General features: G+C 40.1%; 2 protein-coding genes across 2 annotated transcripts; one reads left to right on the forward strand and one right to left on the reverse strand.

The window, feature by feature from the left end:
• The first annotated feature begins 303 nt into the window (after window positions 1–303).
• Window positions 304–2,959, forward strand: ucn1 (urocortin 1). Its single transcript, XM_023430059.2, has 2 exons — window positions 304–580; window positions 1,066–2,959. The coding sequence occupies exon 2, from the start codon at window positions 1,069–1,071 to the stop codon at window positions 1,510–1,512; it is 444 nt and encodes a 147-aa protein (XP_023285827.1). The 5' UTR covers window positions 304–580; window positions 1,066–1,068; the 3' UTR covers window positions 1,513–2,959.
• Window positions 2,960–5,645: 2,686 nt separating this feature from the next.
• trim54 (tripartite motif containing 54) lies at window positions 5,646–21,246 on the reverse strand. The gene is made up of 9 exons (XM_023430016.2): window positions 20,798–21,246; window positions 20,158–20,336; window positions 16,281–16,467; window positions 14,461–14,556; window positions 14,015–14,248; window positions 11,907–11,929; window positions 9,651–9,775; window positions 9,120–9,209; window positions 5,646–7,072 (listed from the first exon to the last, which is right to left on the reverse strand). The coding sequence occupies exons 1-8, from the start codon at window positions 20,987–20,989 to the stop codon at window positions 9,133–9,135; spliced, it is 1,113 nt and encodes a 370-aa protein (XP_023285784.1). The 5' UTR covers window positions 20,990–21,246; the 3' UTR covers window positions 5,646–7,072; window positions 9,120–9,132.
• Window positions 21,247–22,838: the final 1,592 nt, after the last annotated feature.

Here is a 22,838-nt window from a genome sequence, read left to right on the forward strand (position 1 = left end):
TGATGGAATCAAGACTGCAAACACAAATACAAACAAATCATTCACAAGCATAAAAAAAATAATAGAAGCCAACTTTGATCATGTAGGAAAAGAACGGGAACACAGTGGCCAATCCATAGCCTGCCCGCGCCATCAGAGCACACTGAGCTCAGTAATGTTTAACTCATGAGCCCTTCAAACCTCCTTGAAAGAACCAGTGGAACTTTGTCAAGGAATCCCCAACTGGCCCCTGTTTCTTCATCTGCCCCCCCTGGGAGATCCCGCATGGATGGATGGATGGATGGGTGGGTGGGTGGATGGATGGATGGGAAATAAACCTGAAGAAAAATAAACCGCCACCATTTACTTTCTGTCCATCACCGCTTCCGCAGCTGTCCCCTCGGGGACTCTATTGCCTTTGCGTCTCGATAGCTGTCCACTTTCCAAACCGGTCTCTGTGCCCGCATTGACGTCAAAGGAGCAGGCTGGATGTATAAAACCCTGCGTCCTCTCCCGTCTCCGCTCACAGGGACTTTTCAGACTCCGCTCCGACCTGAAACCTCACCACCAAAGTTCAGCTGCAGCATCTGGAGAGAAGAAAGTGAGTAAGCGCACTTCGGTTAAGTGTGAGTAAAGTTTGGCTGAATTGGACGTGTCTGTGCGAGCTGCGAACATGGATGGCATCGTCCTGTGACTTTTGGATAGCCTCAATTTTTTTTCTCTGCTCTTTGTGCATCAGATTCAACTCAGCTATTATAGATTATACTTTTCTTTTTTGCGCTTTTTAGTTTAGTATAAGTTCATTTTTCCCGCAGGAAAGTGATCTGGAATTTAGGTTTAGATAATATAAAGTTTAAACTTAAAAAATGGCATTTCATCCCTAGTACCAGAATTAGTGACTGTTAATGGTAAAAATCGTGTTAGGATTCATTACTTTCTTTTTTCTCGACTGTATTAACTATAATTAATAATATAACTTCACTTCTAAGACTCATATCAGTGAAGCAGTTTGATAAATGTCACTCCATTTCATTTTAACTGTATTAGCTGTCTGAATGTCATGTTAATGGCTTCCCCTGGTTGCAGGACATGAAGCCAGTCCCCCTGCTCCTGCTCCTCTCCTCGGTCCTCCTCTCATCACACCTCCGCCCCGCCGCCGGCAGACCGCGCGTCCTCCCCGGCTGGCTGGATGGCAGCGGCGGCCGCCTCCAGACGCAGCGACTGGACGAAGTGCTCCTCAGAGCGGCCGCCGCCGGGGACAGCACCGCCTCGGATCTACTGGGCGACAGCATCCTGAGGTTTCTGCAGAGGAGGAACGAGGACCGTCTCCACCTGCTGCCTGCAGAGGAGGAGAGGGAGGACGAGGCGGTGAGGACGGCGGCGGCGCAGCTGCTGAAACGGAGCGAGGAGCCGCCGCTGTCCATCGACCTGACCTTCCACCTGCTGAGGAATATGATCCAGATGGCCAAGATGGAGAGCCAGAGGGAGCAGGCTCAGCTCAACCGCAAAGTGCTCGACGAGGTCGGGAAGTAAAAGCTCTGTTTTGTTAGAAAAAGAAAAGAAAAGAAGAAAAAAAAAGCCTCATTAAAACAGCCCAGCCGCTGTCTCAGTATCCAAGACCTCTGACATGAGTTTTTGTTTGTGCGCCTGCCTTCCGCTCCACATCATTTCACGCGCCGATGGTGCCAAATTACGCACTACAGCATACCCGAGTCAGTGTAAACCCTTACGTTTTATTTAAAGACTTTGTTGGAAAATATGGAAACGGACTTCTCAACCACCCCCTCATCCGCCACTATCCACCGGCCTCACCCCTTTCCCTCACCCCTCAAACACACCATCCCCTCAGCACTGGACTGTTGGTGGAAACCGTCGGCCTTCACTGGATTTGTCTCATTTTCACCTTTAGGTTTATTGGACATTTTGAGTTGGTAATCAACAGTTTTTATTTTTTTAAATCATTTGTACAAACAATCAACAATCAATTACACAATAAGTTACCTCACTGGTCCACGTGACAAGTCATTTGCATATTTGAATCCAGTGCTCATGCTCATTATGGTTTGAGTTTACTTTCTTATTCTGACTCAGAGCCTGTCTCTCCTCAGTGGACTGGCTGACTCTGGTGTTAATGTTGTTGATTTAGCAGATTTTAATTATAATTAATTCATGATATTTTATCCTTTCCTGGCCTCAGCAACCAAATAACTCAGAATAATGACAGGTGCGTTGTGGACTGGTGCTCTCATTAGAGCCAGTTTCACACAATATCTTAAGATGATCAGTTTTGTTCAGACACATTTTTACTGATGTGATGATGAATTAAGACGAAACTGACCAAAATAAAAGATCCATTCTTTATTAAACTGACATTATGCTGATGCTATAAATTTACATCAATGGATCCCACAGTAATTCCCTATAGATTCAGAATAAAAGATGATCAGTTCTGATCATCAAACTATAAGAGTTTGTTACAGCACAGATGTTGTGAGCACAGAGCTGCAGGATTCTTGATGATTCAACCCTAAAGTCAAGTTTCTGCTACTGAGGAGAACTAGAAAAAACAAAGGCACTTGTTCAGTTTAAGTGGTGACTCCAGCCACTGTTGGACCAAGACGTCAAGACACTGAAATCTTCAAAAACCCATTTGTGCCTTTGTTTTAAATCCACCTGTAAGACAGACTAGATTCACTTCAGACCAGAGCCGAGGCTGAAGGAAAACACTTCATGTTCACTCTCTCACCTTTCCTGTCGTCCTCTGTCCTTTTTTTTTTTTTTTGAGCGGGAGCACTATCACCTGTACTGTATCAACTGTAGCATGCTAACCTTCAACAAAAAGAACAACAAAAAAAAGCTTTATTTTACTGTAAACTTTAATGTCTGACTCTGATCACCTTGTCTTTCTTTTAGCAAATGAAAAAGCTGCTTTTTTTGCCATTTATATTTTTTAATAAAAAAAGGTTTAAAGTAACAAAAACCCACTGCTTTTGATTGTGTTATAAATGTGTGTTAATCCATTATAAAATACAACTAATTGTCACCGCTGTTTGGTTTAAGTGTCATCCAGAGTTCTTCTTGTTATAAGATCCTAAACACTGAAAACGAAGGAGCAGTTTCTGTCCATTTTCTTTCAAACCTACTGAAGACTTTATTGAAATCTAGTTTGTATTGACCTTATGTTGGAATGCGGAAATAAACAGTTGATCGAACATCCGGTTTTCATGCCGCACTTCCCCTTGATCGCTAACTAACGTTAGCTTAACTGTTATGTCTAACAATGTTGTGGGAGTGCTTCCGAAATAAAATATCAATAAGAAATCAAAATGGTAGGTTTCTGCCACATCATGACAACTGCACGGGGGGTGGATGTTTATATGACTCACCTGTTTGAATTTTATTCAGGCTTAAAGTTCTGTATAAATGAGGGCGTGGCCTCTTTGAGTGACAGGTGGGTGAGCATATTCTTGCTACAAGCCGACGTCCACCAAAGTCTGGGCTCCACACACGCCCCTCCCCTTTGTCCATTCTTGGATCAGCAGGGAGTGAGGAGGAGCGACAAGATGACGACGACAGAATAACACACTGAGCTTCCAAACCGCTCTTCACAAACCTGTGGGTGACGTCCATCTTTATTCACAGTCTATGAGCTGGATGGATCTTCATGCCCCCCCAGAGGATGATCCCTAAAGATGATCCCTCTACCCCCACCATCACTTGACCAACAAGGTATGACAATGTTTCTTAAACAAATGGTTGAATTCTCAGAAAATTAATGCAACTATCAGGTCAAATTTCCCACATCTACTCAGGTTCCTGAGCAGATGGTTTCAGATACTGACCGTATTCATGCTCCCACACTGGGTCAGTTTTTGATTTTAGTAGGTCAGTGTAAAACCAAAAAAACGCAGAAATGTTTGGGCAGCTTTTTTTTTTTTACCGTATCCTTAAATCTCAAACTTCATTCAGCCCAGAAATCCAGAAGATATGTGAGCTGCTTTTCCAGTCCTGCTAAAACCAACACTTGGCTGAGAGTTCCTTCATTTCTTTACTGTTTTGCATGTGATGCAGACTGAACATTACATCAAATATAACTGATTTATTAGACTAATTGATGAACTACAGAATATTGATGGAAATGTATCAGCTGCAGTGACACAGCTTGTTGAATTTTAACAGATGAATGGAAATGTTTTTGAAGATCAGAGCAGACTTGAGGGAAGTGGCCGGGTCTTGTGCAAGTAGAAACAGATCAGAGAAAAGAAGCAAAGACAGAAGTCAAAATGACCTCTGGCTCACGGCTCTTGGTTTCTATGACTCTTCTGCCTTATCATCCTCTGTTTGTGTCTGTGTGTCGGTTCCTCTCCCTCATTGTTCCACTTTGCATCACAACATCTGAAAAACTCACAACAAGAGCAGAGAGAAGAAAGATCAACAGATATAATCTGATGCAAAGTGATGTAACAGTAACACTTCGTGGCAGAGATTATCCACATTTAGAAAAAAAAAGTCAAATCTGTAAAATTACAGTTTTTCATGAATGAAGAAAACTAGCGTGATGTAGAGACTGAGAGATTTTTAACCCAGAATATAAAAGATCTCTATTCAAGTAACAGCACAAAAACAAAATCACTGTCGGAACAAGTTTATTCAAGATCTGAAGATTTAAATAAAAAAATAATGAAAAATTAAATTTAAAATCAAATAATTCCAATGTAATTAATTCAAATTGAAGTGGCTTTAATGTATTTTATGTTACGTTTTTTTGTTTTGTTTTTTAAAAATGCAACTCTGCCGCCACATTCACAATAAACACCCTGCTGTACGTTTGTATACTCACTTTTTCTGCTTAGCTTTTATATATAATTATTTAAATACAGCAAATTCATTGTCATCATAATAAACTTAGCGTTTTTCAAAAGTTACAAAGTTTCTTCACAGGAACAAAACATGCAATCAGTGGCAAAACATCCATAAGAAAACAAAAGTAATATGTAATTAATGTAGTAAGTGTATTAAAAGAAAAAAAAACATTGCATAGGAATTTAAACCGTATTGTGACTGTGTGATATAAGCCTTTCTTATTGCTAAATGTTTTTTAAAAAGTATAAGAAGTTACAAAATGTTTGTGTCTTTTCATAGTTGGAAAAGTGTCCCAGAGTCCAAAGGCCCGTCACCACGAAAACCAAAACCCGAAAATGACTAGAAACAACCATCAGGGTCGATGAGGGGTAAACAGATCAATAATACATTTTGGAGCAAAGCCTAAAAAGTTTAAAGTACATTCTTTAAAAAAAAAAAAAGAATCAATATACTGGCTTTTACAGGAGAAACATGATCATTCGTCTTGTGTCTGTGATGATTCATTCGGACCTGATTGGAGCCGCTGAGCGGAGCCCTGACTGATACCAGTGTCAGAAACAGTCCAGGGGACAAAAATAAAAACTTCTCTCTGTGAACCAACAGATCACGTTTAATACAACTGCCCCCCCCACACACACACACACACACACACACACACCCACCACATGCTCTAACATCCTCCACCTCTCTGAAGAGCTTTCATCCATCATGACTGTGACTTTCCTCCCCATGAAAATGACATGAGCCGTTTGTTCAAATTCGTGAGCATCATCTTCCTCTAACCTTAAAGAAAAAGGCAGCTGTTATTCTATATTTTTTTTATTGTCAACAAACAAATGTAAAACTTACAAATATGTATTTAAATTTTTTAGCTCAGTAACGTCTGCAAACAGCTGGGCGATGTAGTTTTTAGCAGATGTTACTCAAACAAGAGGAAACAGTACGTTTGTTATTTGTTGGGGACTATTTTCAGTGGCGGATTAATCCACATTCAGTGCACTAGTGAGTATTTACAGCAGCAAGATAAAAAATAATCTACAGCGACTTGATCTTGCCAAATAATCAGCCTGCATCACTGTATGAAAAATTAGTTATAACCTGTTTATTCATGATTTATACAGTTTTGACAACTGAATTAATAACCTAATTATAAAGCATTTATAAATCCTTTATAAGGGTAGTCTTATTGTAAAGTGGTATTAAACAACTTGGTTAGTTTTTTAGGGAGAGATCAAGGTTTGTGTTGAAACGAGTCTGTCGACTGTCCGTCGCCTGATCTACACGTCACGGTAACGTCCCCTAACTCCCGACTTTGCTCCCGTCCCGTGGGCTTCGTCACGTGACCGTAAAGGCGTTATTTTTGGGTCAACAGCTCAAACGGCCGCTTCTGACGTTTTCCTTTTGTTTTTGGAAGGTGTGTTTCACGCTCACACACACAAGAACCCAAAATCCACCACATGCTCTTTCAGCAACCCAAGTCATTTACAATACTACCTACAATAATAAGCTTATCTGCCCACGCTTTAATTTTTACATCCTGCTCACTGCTATTGTCACGCTCCTGTATTTCTGCATTTTAAAAAAGGACAATTCTGCTCCTCTATCTGTAAAAATGAAACACTTTGAACCATATATAGTCAAAATCATTCATTGCTCTGACCTCAGTCCTGCTAACTCGCCTCACCCTTTTTATCTTATCGACTTTAATCCTCACTGGTTTGTTTTTTTATTTACATAACATCTAAGATGAGTTACAAAATGCAAAAACTGTAGTCTTTACAGAAGCCATTAGAAATCTATATAAGGGCTTTAAATCCTGAAGAAAAAGACACCCAAGCAAAATCTTTTTACTTTCCCTCCCACAACACAGAATGCAGTGTTAAATCCACTATACATTTCCTGTGAGATATACATAGGGAGATATATTTACACACAATACACTGGCTTCTTTTATAGTGAACAAAAAGGAACAATGTGGGAGGAAAAAAGAAAATGTGGCCGAGTCAGTGTTCCTGCATCTGCGCTGCTGCAGTGAGAAACTGATAATGTACAGAAATGTGTGATTTCTGACCATTTAGTGTCTATTCATGTCGTCTTTGTTGTTGTTTCATGTCCAAGTCATGTGGCAGTGAGATCCCTCCTGAAACACTGTGCCGATTTCTTACGGAGGATTATGATAAACCTCTGTTTCCGTCTCTCTTTCACATTTCCTCAGGACTGCAGCAGGGACCTCGAGCAAAGAACAAAAGACAAATATCATGAGATCAGTGTCATCATCCCACGCCTTCACCAATCACCAGTGACTCTCCAACTGGTCGGTCTAATGTCCCTGCACGGAGGAGGAGGATGCTGCTGCTGCTGCTGCTGCTGCTGTTGTTGTTGCTTTTCGACTGAGTCAGCACGAACACACTGATGCCGTCCCCTCTTCCTGAGTGGATGAGGGGAACCCTTCGCTCTCTCTGCAGCTCACTTTACGTAAGTGGTCTTGTTAGAGATGATTCCACACATCCCCTCTGTACGACACACGCTGCAGATTCCCAAATATTACAACTCATTAACAGACCGACAAGAAGATCTAAAAACAGGCTCTGACACATATTTAGAAACTTCAAATGTCTGCAAGATTTAAACGCTTTAAATATGTAGCTTTTTATATCATGTGCACGCTTACACTTATTTAGATGCTATTTGCACCCAGGTGTCTGTAGCCAACAATGCTATCTGCACCCGGGGTGGTTAGCTAATTTGGCTATTTACACCCAGGCTTTAGGCTTCATTAGGCTACTTCAATGAGTCACATGGCAAAAAGTTGTGGTGGAAAGGATTTCTAACATTTGTTGCCTAAACTGTGATGAAAACATTGGTCCTACTAAATCTTTAGAATATATTGTTTAATTTGCACAAAAGACTCAGTAAGTTTCTCAAACAGCTGGACACTGTAGTTATTGACAAAATGGACTATTTTCAGCTATGAATTAATACACATCTGCTCTATAGTGAGTATTAATGTTTGTAAAAAGGATTATAGACACAGGTGGCAGTTTATTAGGAACAAATAGCTCAAACTAATGCAGTGTAAGACAACAGTGCTGCAATAAATCCCTACTTCATGAAGACTGAAGTGTTCGCTTCGGAACTGCCACACATTCAAAATGAAACTCCAGCTGGAAGTTTAAACTTGCTAAACTTTTTCTGTCCTTCTCGTCTTTGGTCTGTAGCACCAGCAGATCGTTAGCAGCCAGTTTATCAGACTGCTGATCAGTCTGATGACCTACAGCTGTGGCTGCTGCCGGAATATTCCACCACTTATATCACTTGTGTATATAAAGCAGTGCAACAGCATCACATACACCTCACTGATAAAACATATCATTGAATTGAAACAGTGACAAAAAACAGAACATTACAGGAATCCTAAAAGTCATCAGAACAGTTGTGTTGGATTTGCATTCGATTGTACAGGTGTTCTTGATGAAGTTTAATTAGTTTCATAAATTCTATTATTTCAGTGAAAGAAATTAGGTGATGCTAAATTGAATTTAGGTGAATTTACACATATCATCATATTTAGAGTAAAACCGATAAAAAGCTTTAGTGCATACTGTAATTTGTTCATATATATTTTATTTATTTATTTTTCATATTGTTATGAGCGGATACAAAAAGCTCCTTGACATACGTTTCCAGCTTTCTTTCAACAACATGAGGAAAAGTTTGATTTCAATTTGTTGTAACTGGTGTCTCTATTAAGGATGGTGTTTTGGGTCGGATGTGAATGGTTTCCGTGACAACAGAAAACTCCACCTGCTGATGAAGAATGTGAGATGCACTTGAAATCACCTGAAAAATTAAGTGATTTTAAGATATTTTTTGTGTGAAAATTGCAGATTTGAATGTGGCCAAGTGCAGTGTGAACTCTGTGTAAGCTCTGTAACTAAATCAACAATTATAGCTTCGCATGTTGGTCCCTGAAACTTAATATCATAAAATAGGCTCTGTAGTCAAATTTTTGTTTTAGAGTACAGAGAGTAACTGCTGTATTGACTGAGCACTGGGAGCTGAATGACTAATGTGAGGAGTCGGACACTTCCTAAACCAAAATCAAACAAACCACAAAGCCTTGGCCAAGCAAAACCCTGATCAATTCATCACTACAGGTCCACAGGGGGATCCAGAACAGAAACAAACACCTTGTATCCTCATTCTATTAGTCTCTCAGAGAATCTCAAATCATTTCTACTCAGATTTTTAACTTTTAATCAAAACTAAACAGCTACCTCTGTTCTGGTCTTAATATCTGCTGCCAAAGTCCAGCTCTGACTCCCCTCCCACTTCTTCAGGGTCCTTTTCTCCGTCATCTCCCACACCTGAAAACACACACACACACACACAAACATGGAAACCTGTTTAACCTTATCCACTAACATGCCTAACCCCAACCATAACATCAAACAGCTTACCTTGTGAGGACCTAATTCTGTCCCCAAACAGTCCCCACAATGTGATTAATACCAGAACACACACACACTTATCTACGCAGTAAACTGTGTTTAATCTTCCTGGAGTCTTTGTGTGGCTGAGAGGCAGGAAGTCAGTATCAATGTCTGTTACACCACTTCATCAGAAGGAGGGAAGTTTGGCTACAAATAATAATCACACCCATAATCAACCAATCCATCCATCACCTTCTTAACTAAGCGGTTAATCAACTAGTCAAAAATAATAACAAGTTCTCGTCTGTCAGTGTAAAACTTCTGAGAAGCAATCGATGTTAATGTTTCATATATTTCAAACTCGACTGTACGTACCCGAGCAGAAGTCCATGTTCCTCAACATGTCAGCAAGGTCGTCAGTATCGATGACGAAGTGGCTCATGCTCTGATAACTGAGCTCTGGACGCTCCATGTCAGAGGCCCCCGCTGTCACCGCCATCCTGTCGAAGACATCAACAACAACACACAGGCTCCAAAATAAGACTCCGCTGTTCAAGTCTGCATCCTTTTATTTTATCAAATTTATTTGTCAGGCACTTAAAATATTAATCTTGTGTCTGTTTATTTAATATTTTAGAAATATATTTTAGGTTTTTAAAAGCCAGTCCTGATAGTAACTGAATGAGCCTTGATTTAAAAAGAAAGTTTGTGACAACATTCAATTTCAATACATCACACATTTACAGAAGCTAAATTCAAAGCACAAAATTAAGGTTAACCTTGCTGTGACACCGCAAATAACAAACCAGGTTTAGTTCGACTGTGTTTGGGAGCTGAAGAATCAGCTTTTCCAAAGTTGAAATTAAAAATTAATTACTGCACATATGCAGTTCGTGGTCAGTCAGTATCACTTTTTGAGAGCTGATACTAATCAATATATTTGAGATATTTTTCTCTGAAATGAATCACCTGTTTGTAAGTCCTTCAAACATCATTTAGACCATGCAACACATTAAATATTGTGACACATCCTGTGTGCTGTCAGTAAATTCGGTGATAAATATTTAATCAGACAAACACTGGCTCGATCCATCAGCAAACCAAACACACACTGTGCTCGTTCCCGTGTGGCCGCTCGGTGACGCCGGCCTTCACAGCAGATTGGTTTGGTTTTTTTCAATCTCTTGGCAACAAGTGGATCATCGTCTACATAATGTATACAGAATGAATAGATGTCTCACAGAGAGCTGGGGACCGATACACACTACTACAGTCTGATGCTAACTGACCAGAGGTTACAACTGAATTATAGGAACGAGTTATTATTTTGGTTCAGAACAGATTTTTTCATCTGTCCATGTTTAATTTATTTCCAATCTAATATTTAATTCTTTGATACATTTTCTGAGGATTTCTGAATGGAATTGAGGTTTTCTTCAAAACTTTACAAAATCATGAATAAGCATCGCTTTTCTTCCTATCAAGTATTTCCATACTTAATCTTAATCTAAATCCCAGTAGTGGAAGAATCACTAAGATAATATACTTAAGTAAAAGTACACAAGTATTTTATCATCAGCAAATTAAACTTGTGCATCAAAAGTGAAAGTGCAGAGCAGTGAAAAGGCCCCTGTGACATCATTCTACATGACATTATTAGATTGTTAATACTGATGAAACAACAGGGCAGCAGCGTTTTACTGTTGTCTTTGTTTTAGTTTATAAATACTTAGGTAGTTTAGTTCAGTGGTTCCCAACCCGGGATAAATCATAAGATGATTAATGGGAGAGGGAAAAAAAATCATGTTTAATTTCAAGTTCAATGTTTAATTTTTAGACTATTCTCTAACTTTTGCTTTTTTGTGACATATTACATAATAGTTGTTATTTATATGAAATCATCAGAACCACCAGCCAGAGTGATTAATCTCTGACAGTTATAATCCAATCATGTTTTTTTTTTTTTTAATTCTTAAAATAAAGAATAAATTCATTTCCTGGCCACATCCAACTGGTAGGAGACCCCGGGGGTAGACCTAGAACACGCTGAAGAGACTACACATGTCAGCTGGTCTGGGAACAGCTCGGGATCCCCCGGGAGGAGCTAGGAAACGTTCCTGGGGAGAGGGACCTCTGGACTACCTCGCCTAACCTACTGCCACCTCCACAAATAAGCTGCAGAAAAGGGATTTATACACATCTGTTGCTCTAGTTGTGGATGAATAAGATAGATTAGGCTTTAAATACATGGGAAATACCTGTTATAGAGATCAATTCATCATTGGTTTTGCTTTTTTTCTTCACAACAAGAAAATATAGAATATTTCAGTCTTATGCTTTTAAAGTATCAGAAGTAAAAGTACAGGGGTTATTCCTGTTGCTGTTTAGTGTAAACACCATTTTACTGTTATAGCTGGTTGAGGTGGAGCTCCTTTTGGCTGCTTTTTATATTATTAGGTTGGTTGAATTACTACATTACAATGGTGATCGAAGGTTTTAGAAATCTGGCTCTGGAAAATGACGATATCTGTGAAATACTTTTAGTGAGTAAAAAGTACAAGTATCAAGTATCAAAAATGGAAATACTCCAGTAAAAGATCAAAATAAAACCACAAAAAACACCGGACTTACTTCTCCAGTATGACTTTGGCGCTCTGCGAATGAGAGAGAGGAGAGGACAGACAGAAAGGAGGAAAGAGACTAAATTAATCACATGGTGCTGCAGCTCTCTGTGCCAACAACATCTGTCAGACACGTCACTGTGTGAAATACAAACATGATTTTAAGAAATACTGCCAGCTGCCAGAAAGGCCTCACGGTCTTTACTACCTGCTTCCTCTAAATCTATCTTCTTTAACACCTGCTTTGGCAGAGCAAGTGTCTGAGCATAAAACAGCAACACCTGAGGCTCAGACTTCCTCTCTCTCTCAAACACACAAACACACACACACACACACACACACACAAACACACTTTCCTCAGTGCAGAGGGAGTGATGCAGACATGTTGCATCAGCAGTAAAGATGCTGGATTTAGTAACAACCTGCTTCAGAGACGAGGGGGACTGAACTCAGTTCGGACCGTCCAACTAACTTTTCAACTCTTTTCAGGTTTTACTCGACCCTCAAATTGCATCATAAAAGTATCCTGTCTGTCTTGAAAACAACAATTTATTAAAAAATAAATAAATATTCACACACTCTCTGTACTTATGCTCTGAACAGCTGAAACATCTTTAAACACAAACTTAAAACCTACTTTTTTAGCATTTTTTGCCGAGTGTTTGATTGTAATGTTTAATGTCCATTATTTATTTTATCCCATCTTATTGACTATCAAGTACATCAGTTTAGTTTAAAATTATTATTTTATTAATTTCATTATTAATTCACCACAATTCTTTTCTTTCTCTTTCAGCTTTGGTCTCAAAATGTTTTACTTTTAAATTGGAATGGTCTTATTATCAGTTTGTCAGTCATCTGTAAAGCTCCTCTAACCTGTACAGAAAGTGCTATACGAATAAAGTTTGATTGATATAAACATTTGGTGCTCACTGTCACACAGATAACAATACTGAACACCCATCGTTGTGTTTACAATACAAGAGGTTATAATACATCCTCTGAGCAGTGCTACTTCTTCAGAGCAGACTGGATGCTATAGTGACTCGGTATCGGAAAGTGACAAGACGGTCCGACTGGGCCTGAGCTAGCTGGTTAGCATGCTAACTTCAGAAGAAGCCAAACAAGAGTTAACACTGGCATTGCTGCTGGAGCTCTTGGTGAGTAAGAGAGTGATGTTGGATGCTGAACTTACAATGTTTCTTCTGGACAGGTAAGTAAACAGTTGCTAATGCTAACGTTGGCTATGTAGTGATAGCAACACTTGCTAATACTTATTTGCTAATCACATTTCTGTCAGTCATCTGGTTGAATAATTGAGTAACAGTGTCAGATGTTATAACTACATGTGACATAATCTGATTGGCCATATATCAGCACACTGATGTTCAATTTAACCTTTGCTTAAAGTGCTGTGTTGAAGAAGTCAAAATTAAGGAGTAGGTGTAGTAGTAGTTTTTGTACATGTATGGACACATTATCAATCAGCTAATCAATAAAGTACACTGGAGAGACTGACCAGCTCTCCATTATCTCTGCAGCTGTATGAATAAATCATGTGTGTGTGTGTGTGTGTGTGTGTGTGTGTGTGTGTGTGTGTGTGTGTGACTAGATACTGCCCGTGTCTTAAGATTTGCAGGAGCAGAGACCAGCCTGAATCTGAAGGGTCATGAGATGGTTAACAGGATAAGATTTGTTACGGGGTAATTTACATTTTTCTCTTTGGTTGAACAGGTTGCATTTACATTTACAGCTGTGAACAGCATTGCCTAAAATTTGAAATAAGTATTAGTACACGCCTTGAAAGCATGTTGTTGCTGTCCAGTGAAACCTCTGCAGCTCCAGTTTTGATGATTTTTATTCGATTATGGATTACATGAGCTAAAGGCCTGTTAACAAGGACCTCGTAAAACTATTTCAAAGCCCACTGGATAGCAAGAAATAAGTTTCCATTAAGCAGAAAACAAGGCTGCTCTTCTGAATTCCTAAAAACAAAAACATTTTGAACATACAAGAACCACAGGTCACTATCTCCCGAAATTCCCAGAAAAAATACAAAGAACCGGCAGCTGCAGCCCCGTATCCAGATACCAAACATCTGGCTAACCTGTTACTCACCTGTATGAACAACGGCATGTGCAGCTCCTCCATGGACTGTATGGCCGACTCCACCAGCGTGACCGCGGCCTCCAGGTGATCGCCATGCCGACGGATGAGGGATCGAACATGTTTCAGTTTATTGTCCTGCTGTTTGGAGATCAGACCCACCAGCTCCTGCTTCCGCTCTTCCAAGATGGCCACCAGACCGTGGAAGTGGCTCTCCAGCTGCTCTCTCTGCCGCTGACCGTTCTCCTGATGGGAAGAAAGAAGATTCCTCTGCTCAACAAAGTTAGAAAGTCACAAAGTATGAAATATAAATACTAAAGAGAGTTATGGTTTCCCAAATTAGTGGAGAGCCACATTATTTAGAGAAATGATAATGATTTATTTTTCCATTCTTGTTTTTCTTGTGTGCATGTGTGTGTGTGTGTGTGTGTGTGTGTGTGTGTGTGTGTGTGTCTAACCTCTACAGTGCGGTACATTTCTTCCATCTGAGAGATGACTGCCTGGATGTGGTCATTACTGGCGACCAAGATGGCGATGCCGTCGCTCAGATCTGTCTGCAAACATCCAGAACATCACTGACGTTAATTCAGACACTGACAGACAGGAATAAACTTAAGAAACTAGCAGCTTTAGGTGCCATTTTCGATGAGTATCAATGAATGGCCCAGCAACATGAGCTCGCTCACTGTTCCTCTTTGCCTCATTACTCCTATAAAGTTCATTCGCTTGTGTAGCTGGATTTGTGATTGTTGAATTATGTTATGAATAATGTTGATTATTGAAAGAGTTACTCTGAATAATCTTCTTTAAACCAGCCAACACAGCAAGAAAGTAAAACCACCAAACTTCAGACTCTCAATTCTACTGTTATAAGATCCTTGAGACAAGGCACCATGAATAAGCGACGCTGTTGCTACAATGTTTCACATCAACAATAACACTTGTAATATTTTAAGCGATAGTGAATTGAAGATTTAGAAAAAACAATAAATCTACAACTGATTATCATCGAATAATCTGCCAATAAATCGATTTATTTAATCATTTCAGCTCTAAATAAAACATATCTCTGCATCACTGCACAATAATACAGTGGAATTATTACCACTAACCACAGTGTTTGTGGTCATGTGTCTGAAGAACCTTTCAGCATTTATTCTTCAAATAAAATCCCGAACAAATCCTGACAGTCGACCGAGCAGCAGGATTATCTGTTCATCTGTATCTCTATGTGGATCCAGTCGTGGATGAAAAGTTTCTAAACTTTTTCCCTTGTTAAAAAGACAAATTCAGACTGTGCAGTGTTTCTGGATGAATACTTTCTCATTAGTAATCCTGTCACCACCTAAAGCCCAACAACATGAGTCACCAGCATGCATCTGTTTAGAGTACCACATGTCATCATGCACATTTTTACAGACTGTCGCAGCTTCTGTGCCGTTTCAGTGTCATTTAAAAAAGTGTTATCGGTGTAGCAAACGCTTAAATCACTTCTGTGTGGACCAAATGTAATCTCTGACTCTTTGTTTATGAAATCAACCTTTAAGATGGAGCATCAACAACTTTCCTCGGCCTCATCTGAATTTCAGATGAGTGATTCAGAGACAGAGTGAGAGATGGAGAGGCCGACACTGAAATGTCAACAAAAGCTCAGTAACATGCCGGACGCCGCTGCCGCTGCCGCTGCCGTCATCTGCATGACTAAACTGCTGCACTTTGTCTTTGTGTGACTTTGTGCGTCCACAAATAAAGTTTTTACATGTGATAATATTTGTTTCTGCGTTAAAACAATGTCTAGTATCACTGTAACTGACCTTTAGAAAGCTGAAAACCAGGTGTGTGTGTGTGTCTAGGTGTGTCCTGATTACACACGGTATTTATTTATATATCATGGATTCACACTGGGTGATGCTGGGTTTGTGTTTGAGAAAAAGAAACCAGGATCCGAACAGAAATAGAAGAATAGAAGATTATAGAAACAGAAAGCATAAGTATGGCAGATAAAGGGCATCATCTGGTTTTAGAATTCACCCACCAGAGTTCAGACTCTTTGATTGTCCTTTGACCTTTAAACAAGCTTCAGCTTCAGCTCGGCTCCTCAGAAACCTGCTAGCTTATTTCCAACACACGCCACCAACAACATCTCTGGCTGAATCTTTTGGTTTTGGTTGGTGTCTTTGTCTGATGGTGAACTGGAGTGAACTGGAATAAACCATGATGTTATGACTAATGAGACGCCTGGTATGTCAAGTGAAAGCTGCCAATGTTGATTCTGTACCTTCTGCCTCATGTAGACGCTGCTGAGCGGAGCCACGTCACAGTCTTTGTGTTGTCCAAACACTTTGCACATGGAGCAGGTCGGCGTCTGACACGACAGACAGTAGATGTTGATCTTCTCCTCCTCGTGTTCTTCACACATCAGCTGCTGCTGCTGCTGCTGCTGCTCTGGCTTCATGTTTACAAGCCTGGAAGAGACACAAAGTCTTCAAGGTTCGTTTACAGGCTTCTTTTACTTTTTTTTTAATTGTTAAGGGTCCCATATAGTCTAAAGGTCTCTGTCCATGTGTAGTGTGATTATAGATCAGCTCTAGGTTCTATATTAATACTGTGAAAGTATCAAAGCCTCAGTCCACAGAGAAATGCACACAGCCTGTATTCAGAAACTGAGCCTTAAAACCAGCCGTCAGGACTTCTGGAACTTTGTGATGTCACAACAGAGCAGTCACCAAGCCCCGCCCACCGGGACCCACCAGCCAACCTTTCAGGATATGGTTTCTCTGAGTGTCTGAAATCTGCTACATATTTAATGGATCACTCACAAAACAGTCAGCCAATCAGAGGAGAAGCTCAGAGCCTCCTCTCTTCTGATTGGCTCACTGACGTGTTGTTACTGGAGCTCCAGAGAGAAGCCTGAGAGGGGAGATGTAAAACTACACTGAGATGGTTTTTGGTTCTTAAAACCACAAATATATCTTCTACACAGGAGAAGGGTAAAGTATAAAAATTTAAATATCCTTAAACTTTCTCTGGCGACTTTTCTAATGAGCCAACTGATGCAGATTTTGCAGGTCAACAACAGACACAGAAAGAGATGAACCAAAACAATCATTGAAAATCACTATAATTATCTGCCTTTAAATATCACCTACTGTAACTGAATCACTCATGGTGATGAAAATGAAGATGAAGAGACGCTCATGTTTTCAACCCCAAACAAAACTCTGATGAATCCAGGAATCCCTCTAGAGCAGTGGTTTTTAATTCTTTCTCTATAAGAACACAAGTACAGACAGTCCTTGCCATTATTTTAATGCATCTATAATGTGCTTAAAGGAAAAAACTTGGCCGCTTTTAATCTCATTTACATGCACAAGTGGCAGAGTGTCCACAAGACTTGGCAGCAGTGTGTGTATTGTTGAAGCAGCTTAGTTTACTTCTGTTATCAGTGACGTTTTTGTTTTGACGTCAGCGGATGATGGAGGAGCTACGCAAAGAGTTTGGCTGAGATGCCTGTTGTTTCTTTTGCCACCTGGGAACACAGAGTGTGTCACTGCTCACTTATAGCTCGGTCGGCGTCCCATAGGTTACCTCTGAAGGGGCGTAAGAAATCTAGATTTCCTGTCTTTCATTTACCTATGACACAAGCAGAAGTGACCAGCCAATTAAACACGCACCACTCCCAGAGATTGCCTCACAATCAGGCCACACTGGTGCATGTGTGTAGTTGGGACAGGGATGAGCATCCTGACAAAGCAAAGGCTGTTTAGTTAGAGTCCAAGTTTTATGCAACAGCCGGCCCTTTGTCCTCTGACGTAGGTGTCTCTGACAGAAACGATGATTAAGTAATGAGAAATTTTTCCACCCATGAAAAAATGATGAGAAACTACAAGTTACAAAACATTTGTGAAGCTCGCTGTGAACAATCACATCTATTTTAGCCCACGGAGATAATGACGGGACTCCTGTCCTTCTGTCTCCAACGAACGCCAACATCTCTCGTCCCCTCAGCGGTGACTCACTGAGCTTCTATTCTGGGGTGAAAGTGACAAGTTTACACTCATGATGAGTTAAATATCAGTGTAGAGTCGTAGTAAGTGTGTTCACTTATAAAACAGCGGCAGATGCAGTGAAGAGGCTATTTACAGCATTTCATTTATTATGTAAATTCATTTTAGCTTCCAACAGGCCTGAGAGAACACAATGTGTTTTGTTGATTGACAAGAACCAAATTAACAAATCTGTGACCAAATCCAGGCGAATTATATGTAACTATGTGTTTTAGCTAAATTATTAAAGTGAATGCTCCTGAGTCTCTGCAGTCACAACTCAGCAAAACACCAAGAAGGTCAGAGAAGGCAACCTCCCACCTGGAGACAGAGGTCACCATTATAAGTTCGGAGATAAGATAGAGATGTTATATAATGTTAAATTAAATCAGTGTCCATCTTTACTGACGACCAGATACCTGAGAGTAAAGTCTTCTGTTTCAGCAGCGTGTCAACTTTGTTTTTTTATCCTGCACTTTTTTCCAGTTTTATTGGTTTTTGACTTTAATTTAATAATCGATGTTTTTCTTCTTGAGTTTTCTTTGACTTGATTCACACGTGCATTAAAATGCAAATAAGAAATAACTTTCAGTAGCCAAGGGGTAAGACAGAAAACCAAGAGGCTGCATGTAGTGTGATGTCATACTGCGCGACCTCTGTCGCTATCTATAGCCACTAATGTGTTGCTCAAATTGGAATAAAGATTGTTTTTTAGTATATAAATGAAAAAATCAGTGACTGTAAATAAACAGGATGGAAAACTGAGCCACAGTTTGTGATCGCTTTAAAGAAAACAGCAAAAAATGTGTAAAAACTCTCTGAAAAAGTCTCAGCTCAAGCTGTTTTCTACCAAAACACAACCGTATATCTTTCTTTAACCAGGGATTATTTTGCCATTATTCGTTATGAGGTACCGGCTGCTGTGAATTTACTGTATATCAGCTTCAAAATGTTAAATAACTGTCTGTATTGTCCGGATGCATCAGCTCGACACAACCAGAGACCGACTGTGGTCAGAAACCTGTAGAGAGGCAGTAACGTAACACAACACTGCTCTCTGTTGGTTTTCACTCATTATTACAATAACAGACACAGTCCTACTATATATCCTGTACAATCACCTTTTCCTGCCGCCATTCATTTCATAGTTGAATCGATCATATTTCTAAATGATGATGTTTAGACTCAGAATGTTCATCCTCAGATCCAATTTATTGGATCTGAGAATTTATATCATCTTGTTTTTTCAATGAAAATTGGTTTAAAATATTGAACGTTGAACTTTGACCTGAGACATGTTTACACAGTAATGTAGTACGTAGCTGATAGAAATGTTTATTAATGTGTTATTCTACTATAACTGCTCCTGCGGGCTCGCATGCAGCTGGTGTATGAGCATATAACGAATGACATCACTGTGAAGTTATAATAATATAAAAGGTATAATTATTGACAAATACTGTACACGTATAAACACTTCAAATTTACAACTAGATTATAGTGCTATGCATTATTATTATACATGTTCATACATTTTCTGCCATGTTTCACCAAATTCAATTAAAGACTTTAGGATGTTTTTAAATACTCTGCCACTTAAAAACAATGGAATCAATGAGTCAAAGAATAATAAAGACAGTAGGGACAACATGTTTGTTATTGAAGGAGGTTATGTTTTCACCTGTGTTCGCTTATTTGTCAGCAGCATTACACTGATTTGTACGAAGCTTGGTGGAGGGACGGACCAGAGATGAACCCATTAAATCTTGGTGCAGATCCAGGAATCTTTTTTAGTCACTTTCCTTAAGATTGTGAGATTTCCAACTTTTTTATCAATAATATTTGGATCTTGATGTAAAAATCAGACATATTCATGGTATTGAGATCTATGATCTAGTATAGTTATAACAAACATTACAATGTACTGCATGACAGACAAGATATTCAAAACTTCTGTGAAGGAGATTTTAGACTTTCCAGTAACTTCTTTGTGGGAACTCACTCTGGTGCTTCGTAAGACTTTTCCAGACCTGCAGACACGCTGAACTCAAAACCTCACTCCCTCCTACACACACCCTCACTCACACACACTCACACACACACACACACCTGGAGGTCTCCTGCTGTCTGTAGATGTCTATGATGTTCTCCACCAGCAGGTTCCTCTGCAGGCCGTAGACTCCGTGGCGGTCCAGCACCGCTTCATGGCGACACGACGGGCAGCGGAAGCGGCCGCCACTGGCAGCGATGCCGGAGGAGCCGCGGGAATGCCACAGAGGGTTCGCCGACTGCGAGAGGGAAAGAGGAGGAGAAAGAGTGTAAGGGAGAGAGGGAGTAACTTCTGTCAATTTCTATTTTCATTTTCCTTTCAACACAGCTGTTCCCTTTGTCACCTGAGGCTACCGGAAGGTCAGAAGGTCAACCAGCAGAGGCGGCACACTCAGCTATATTTTGGTGAAAATATAAATGTATGGCTCATACTTACTTAACTAACAGGTAGTGAAGAAGGACTGACCTACAGTTAAAGTTTGAGAGGTTCTGATATACATTTGAATACTTTTTCCTCACTGTGAAGCTACACAGCTGCTGAGGAGGAGTACCCACCTTCACCCACTGGAGGCGACTAGTCGACATTCAACAGAAAGATTTTGGCGTACTACACCTTTTAAAATTGATTCAAACATTTTAAAGTGAAACCCTGAAGGTTTATAATTGCTTCAGAGCCTGTCGGGAAACACAACGAGCTGACCTGGAAGATGTCGTTGGCACACTTGCGGCAGAGGTTGTGCTGGCAGGGCAGGATGACCACGGGTTTGGAGAACATCTCCAGGCAGACGGGGCAGATCAGCTGCTTCTCCAGGTTCTCCATGGTGGCTCCGCCGCCGCCTCCGGGCCCAGAGCGGCCTGCTGACGGGGGCTTGAAGCTGAGGGCGAAGTTCATCGCCTCCGGGTGGCGGTGAGCGAAGTATCAGAGGAGACAGAAGAGACTTCCAGAAACACGAGGTGGGGGATATTGTATCTCTTTCTCACTCATGCAGCTCTGTGTTCGTCAGTTTTGACTTTCTCTTCCATCCTTCCCTCAAAAAAGATTCAATTTCAATGTTTTTAGTCGTTGTTTCTCCCTGTTCGTTTCTCTAGCTGTTACTCTGTCTCTTCCCCCAGCTGTCCATCCATTTCCCCCTCTGCCAGCCTGTCCAACCCCATGTAAAGACCCTCCCGCGCCCCCCCTCAGTCCCACAGCAGCCGGACTGTTGACTGTTGTTATTTTTAGCTCCTGGGTTTGTTCTGGCTTGAGTTACTGTCTAAACTGCGTTCCACAGTCAGACTGTTGGAAAGTGGCAGAGGATCACCTCAGTGATCAGCACCAGGGTTCAAATGATAATGTTTTTATGAACTCTGATACAGCAGAGTTGATCCCGCCGACATAATGCGACCTCTGGCGGCCATGTTTAAAGTCATTAACACTTCGGAATAAACAGGCCGGTCCCCTTTCTGTTAGTCCCAGCAGAATCCAGAGCACAGGTTCTGATGAAAACCTGACACACGTGATTTATTTTGAAATCAAATATTGTGGTTGTTTAGTGACGTGCTGTGCGTTCAGCAGCGCTCAGTGTCCTGTGAGCTGCTTTATTCATCCCACTCCATGACTCGTCTGCTATGTCAAAGACAGAGCCGCTAGCAGTCTCATCTGTATTAGTCCATTTGCTGATAGCATGTTTGTTCAGAGTATAAGTTGTGTTGGCATCAAAGGAAAACAGCTTGTTCTCAGGAGAAATCAGCTGTCATACTCAACAAAAAGTATTTAATCACAAAAACATAAATATCAGCTCTAAAAATCTATCTTTTTTTTTTTTTTTCAATTATCTTATTTAGATATAGGTCAGTTTTTCGATGATTATTATAAATCAAGGCTGAGTTAGAGATCTTGATATCCAAAGTAAGTTTATAATGAAAGTAATCAAACTGATATTATGTGTTGCTTTGTTCTACTCCTCATAAGTTTTCAGGTAAAACAGAGACTTAAAATGACTCACATATTTGTAAAATTGTTATTCAAAAGTTTCGAATAACAATTTTACAGTTTTGTTAAATATGGTACAATTACACTGGAAGTCAATGGTCACAACTCTTTTATAGCTGTTTAGTATTAGTAGAATATAATAAGCATTTAGATATTCAGTGTTTCTCCAAACCACTCAAATATTTAGCAGTCAGGCTTTCATTACCAACAATATGATGTGAGAAGCAAAATCAAAGTAGAAACTAAAACACTATTAATTATAAATAGACATGGGAGCATGATTCATAAAATCTATACATATTTTCTATCCACTGGGACGTGCTAAATTTAAAATGTGGAGTGTGTGTGATTGAGTCATCAGGCCAGAGGAGGAGGTTTGAAAATAAAACAGTCGGCCAGTAACTGGATCTTAATATAAAGAGGAAAGGAAATGAAAGCACAGCGGAGAGGATATTTAAACTACAATTCAGCATCATACACACAGCTTTCATTTATACACAAACACTTCACTTTTTTACACCACCAGGCCCTTATGTTGTTGTTGTTTGTTGATGGGACGAGAAGAACATTTTGATCTGATTCAGTTTCAAACAACACACACATGAACTCAAAAACAGTGACTTTGGGATTTAAACCTGTGTAATAATGATTACACAACATCACTGAACCAGAAAGATCACACACACACACACACACACACACACACACACACACCTCTGCTGACACCACACAATCCTCTGAATTATTTAAAACTTTGATCTGCATCTGG

This window comes from Seriola lalandi, unplaced genomic scaffold (genome assembly GCF_002814215.2).
Source record: "Seriola lalandi dorsalis isolate HSWRI2012SDOR001 ecotype SW California unplaced genomic scaffold, Sedor1 jcf7180002054901, whole genome shotgun sequence".
Taxonomy (NCBI): Eukaryota; Metazoa; Chordata; class Actinopteri; order Carangiformes; family Carangidae; genus Seriola; species Seriola lalandi.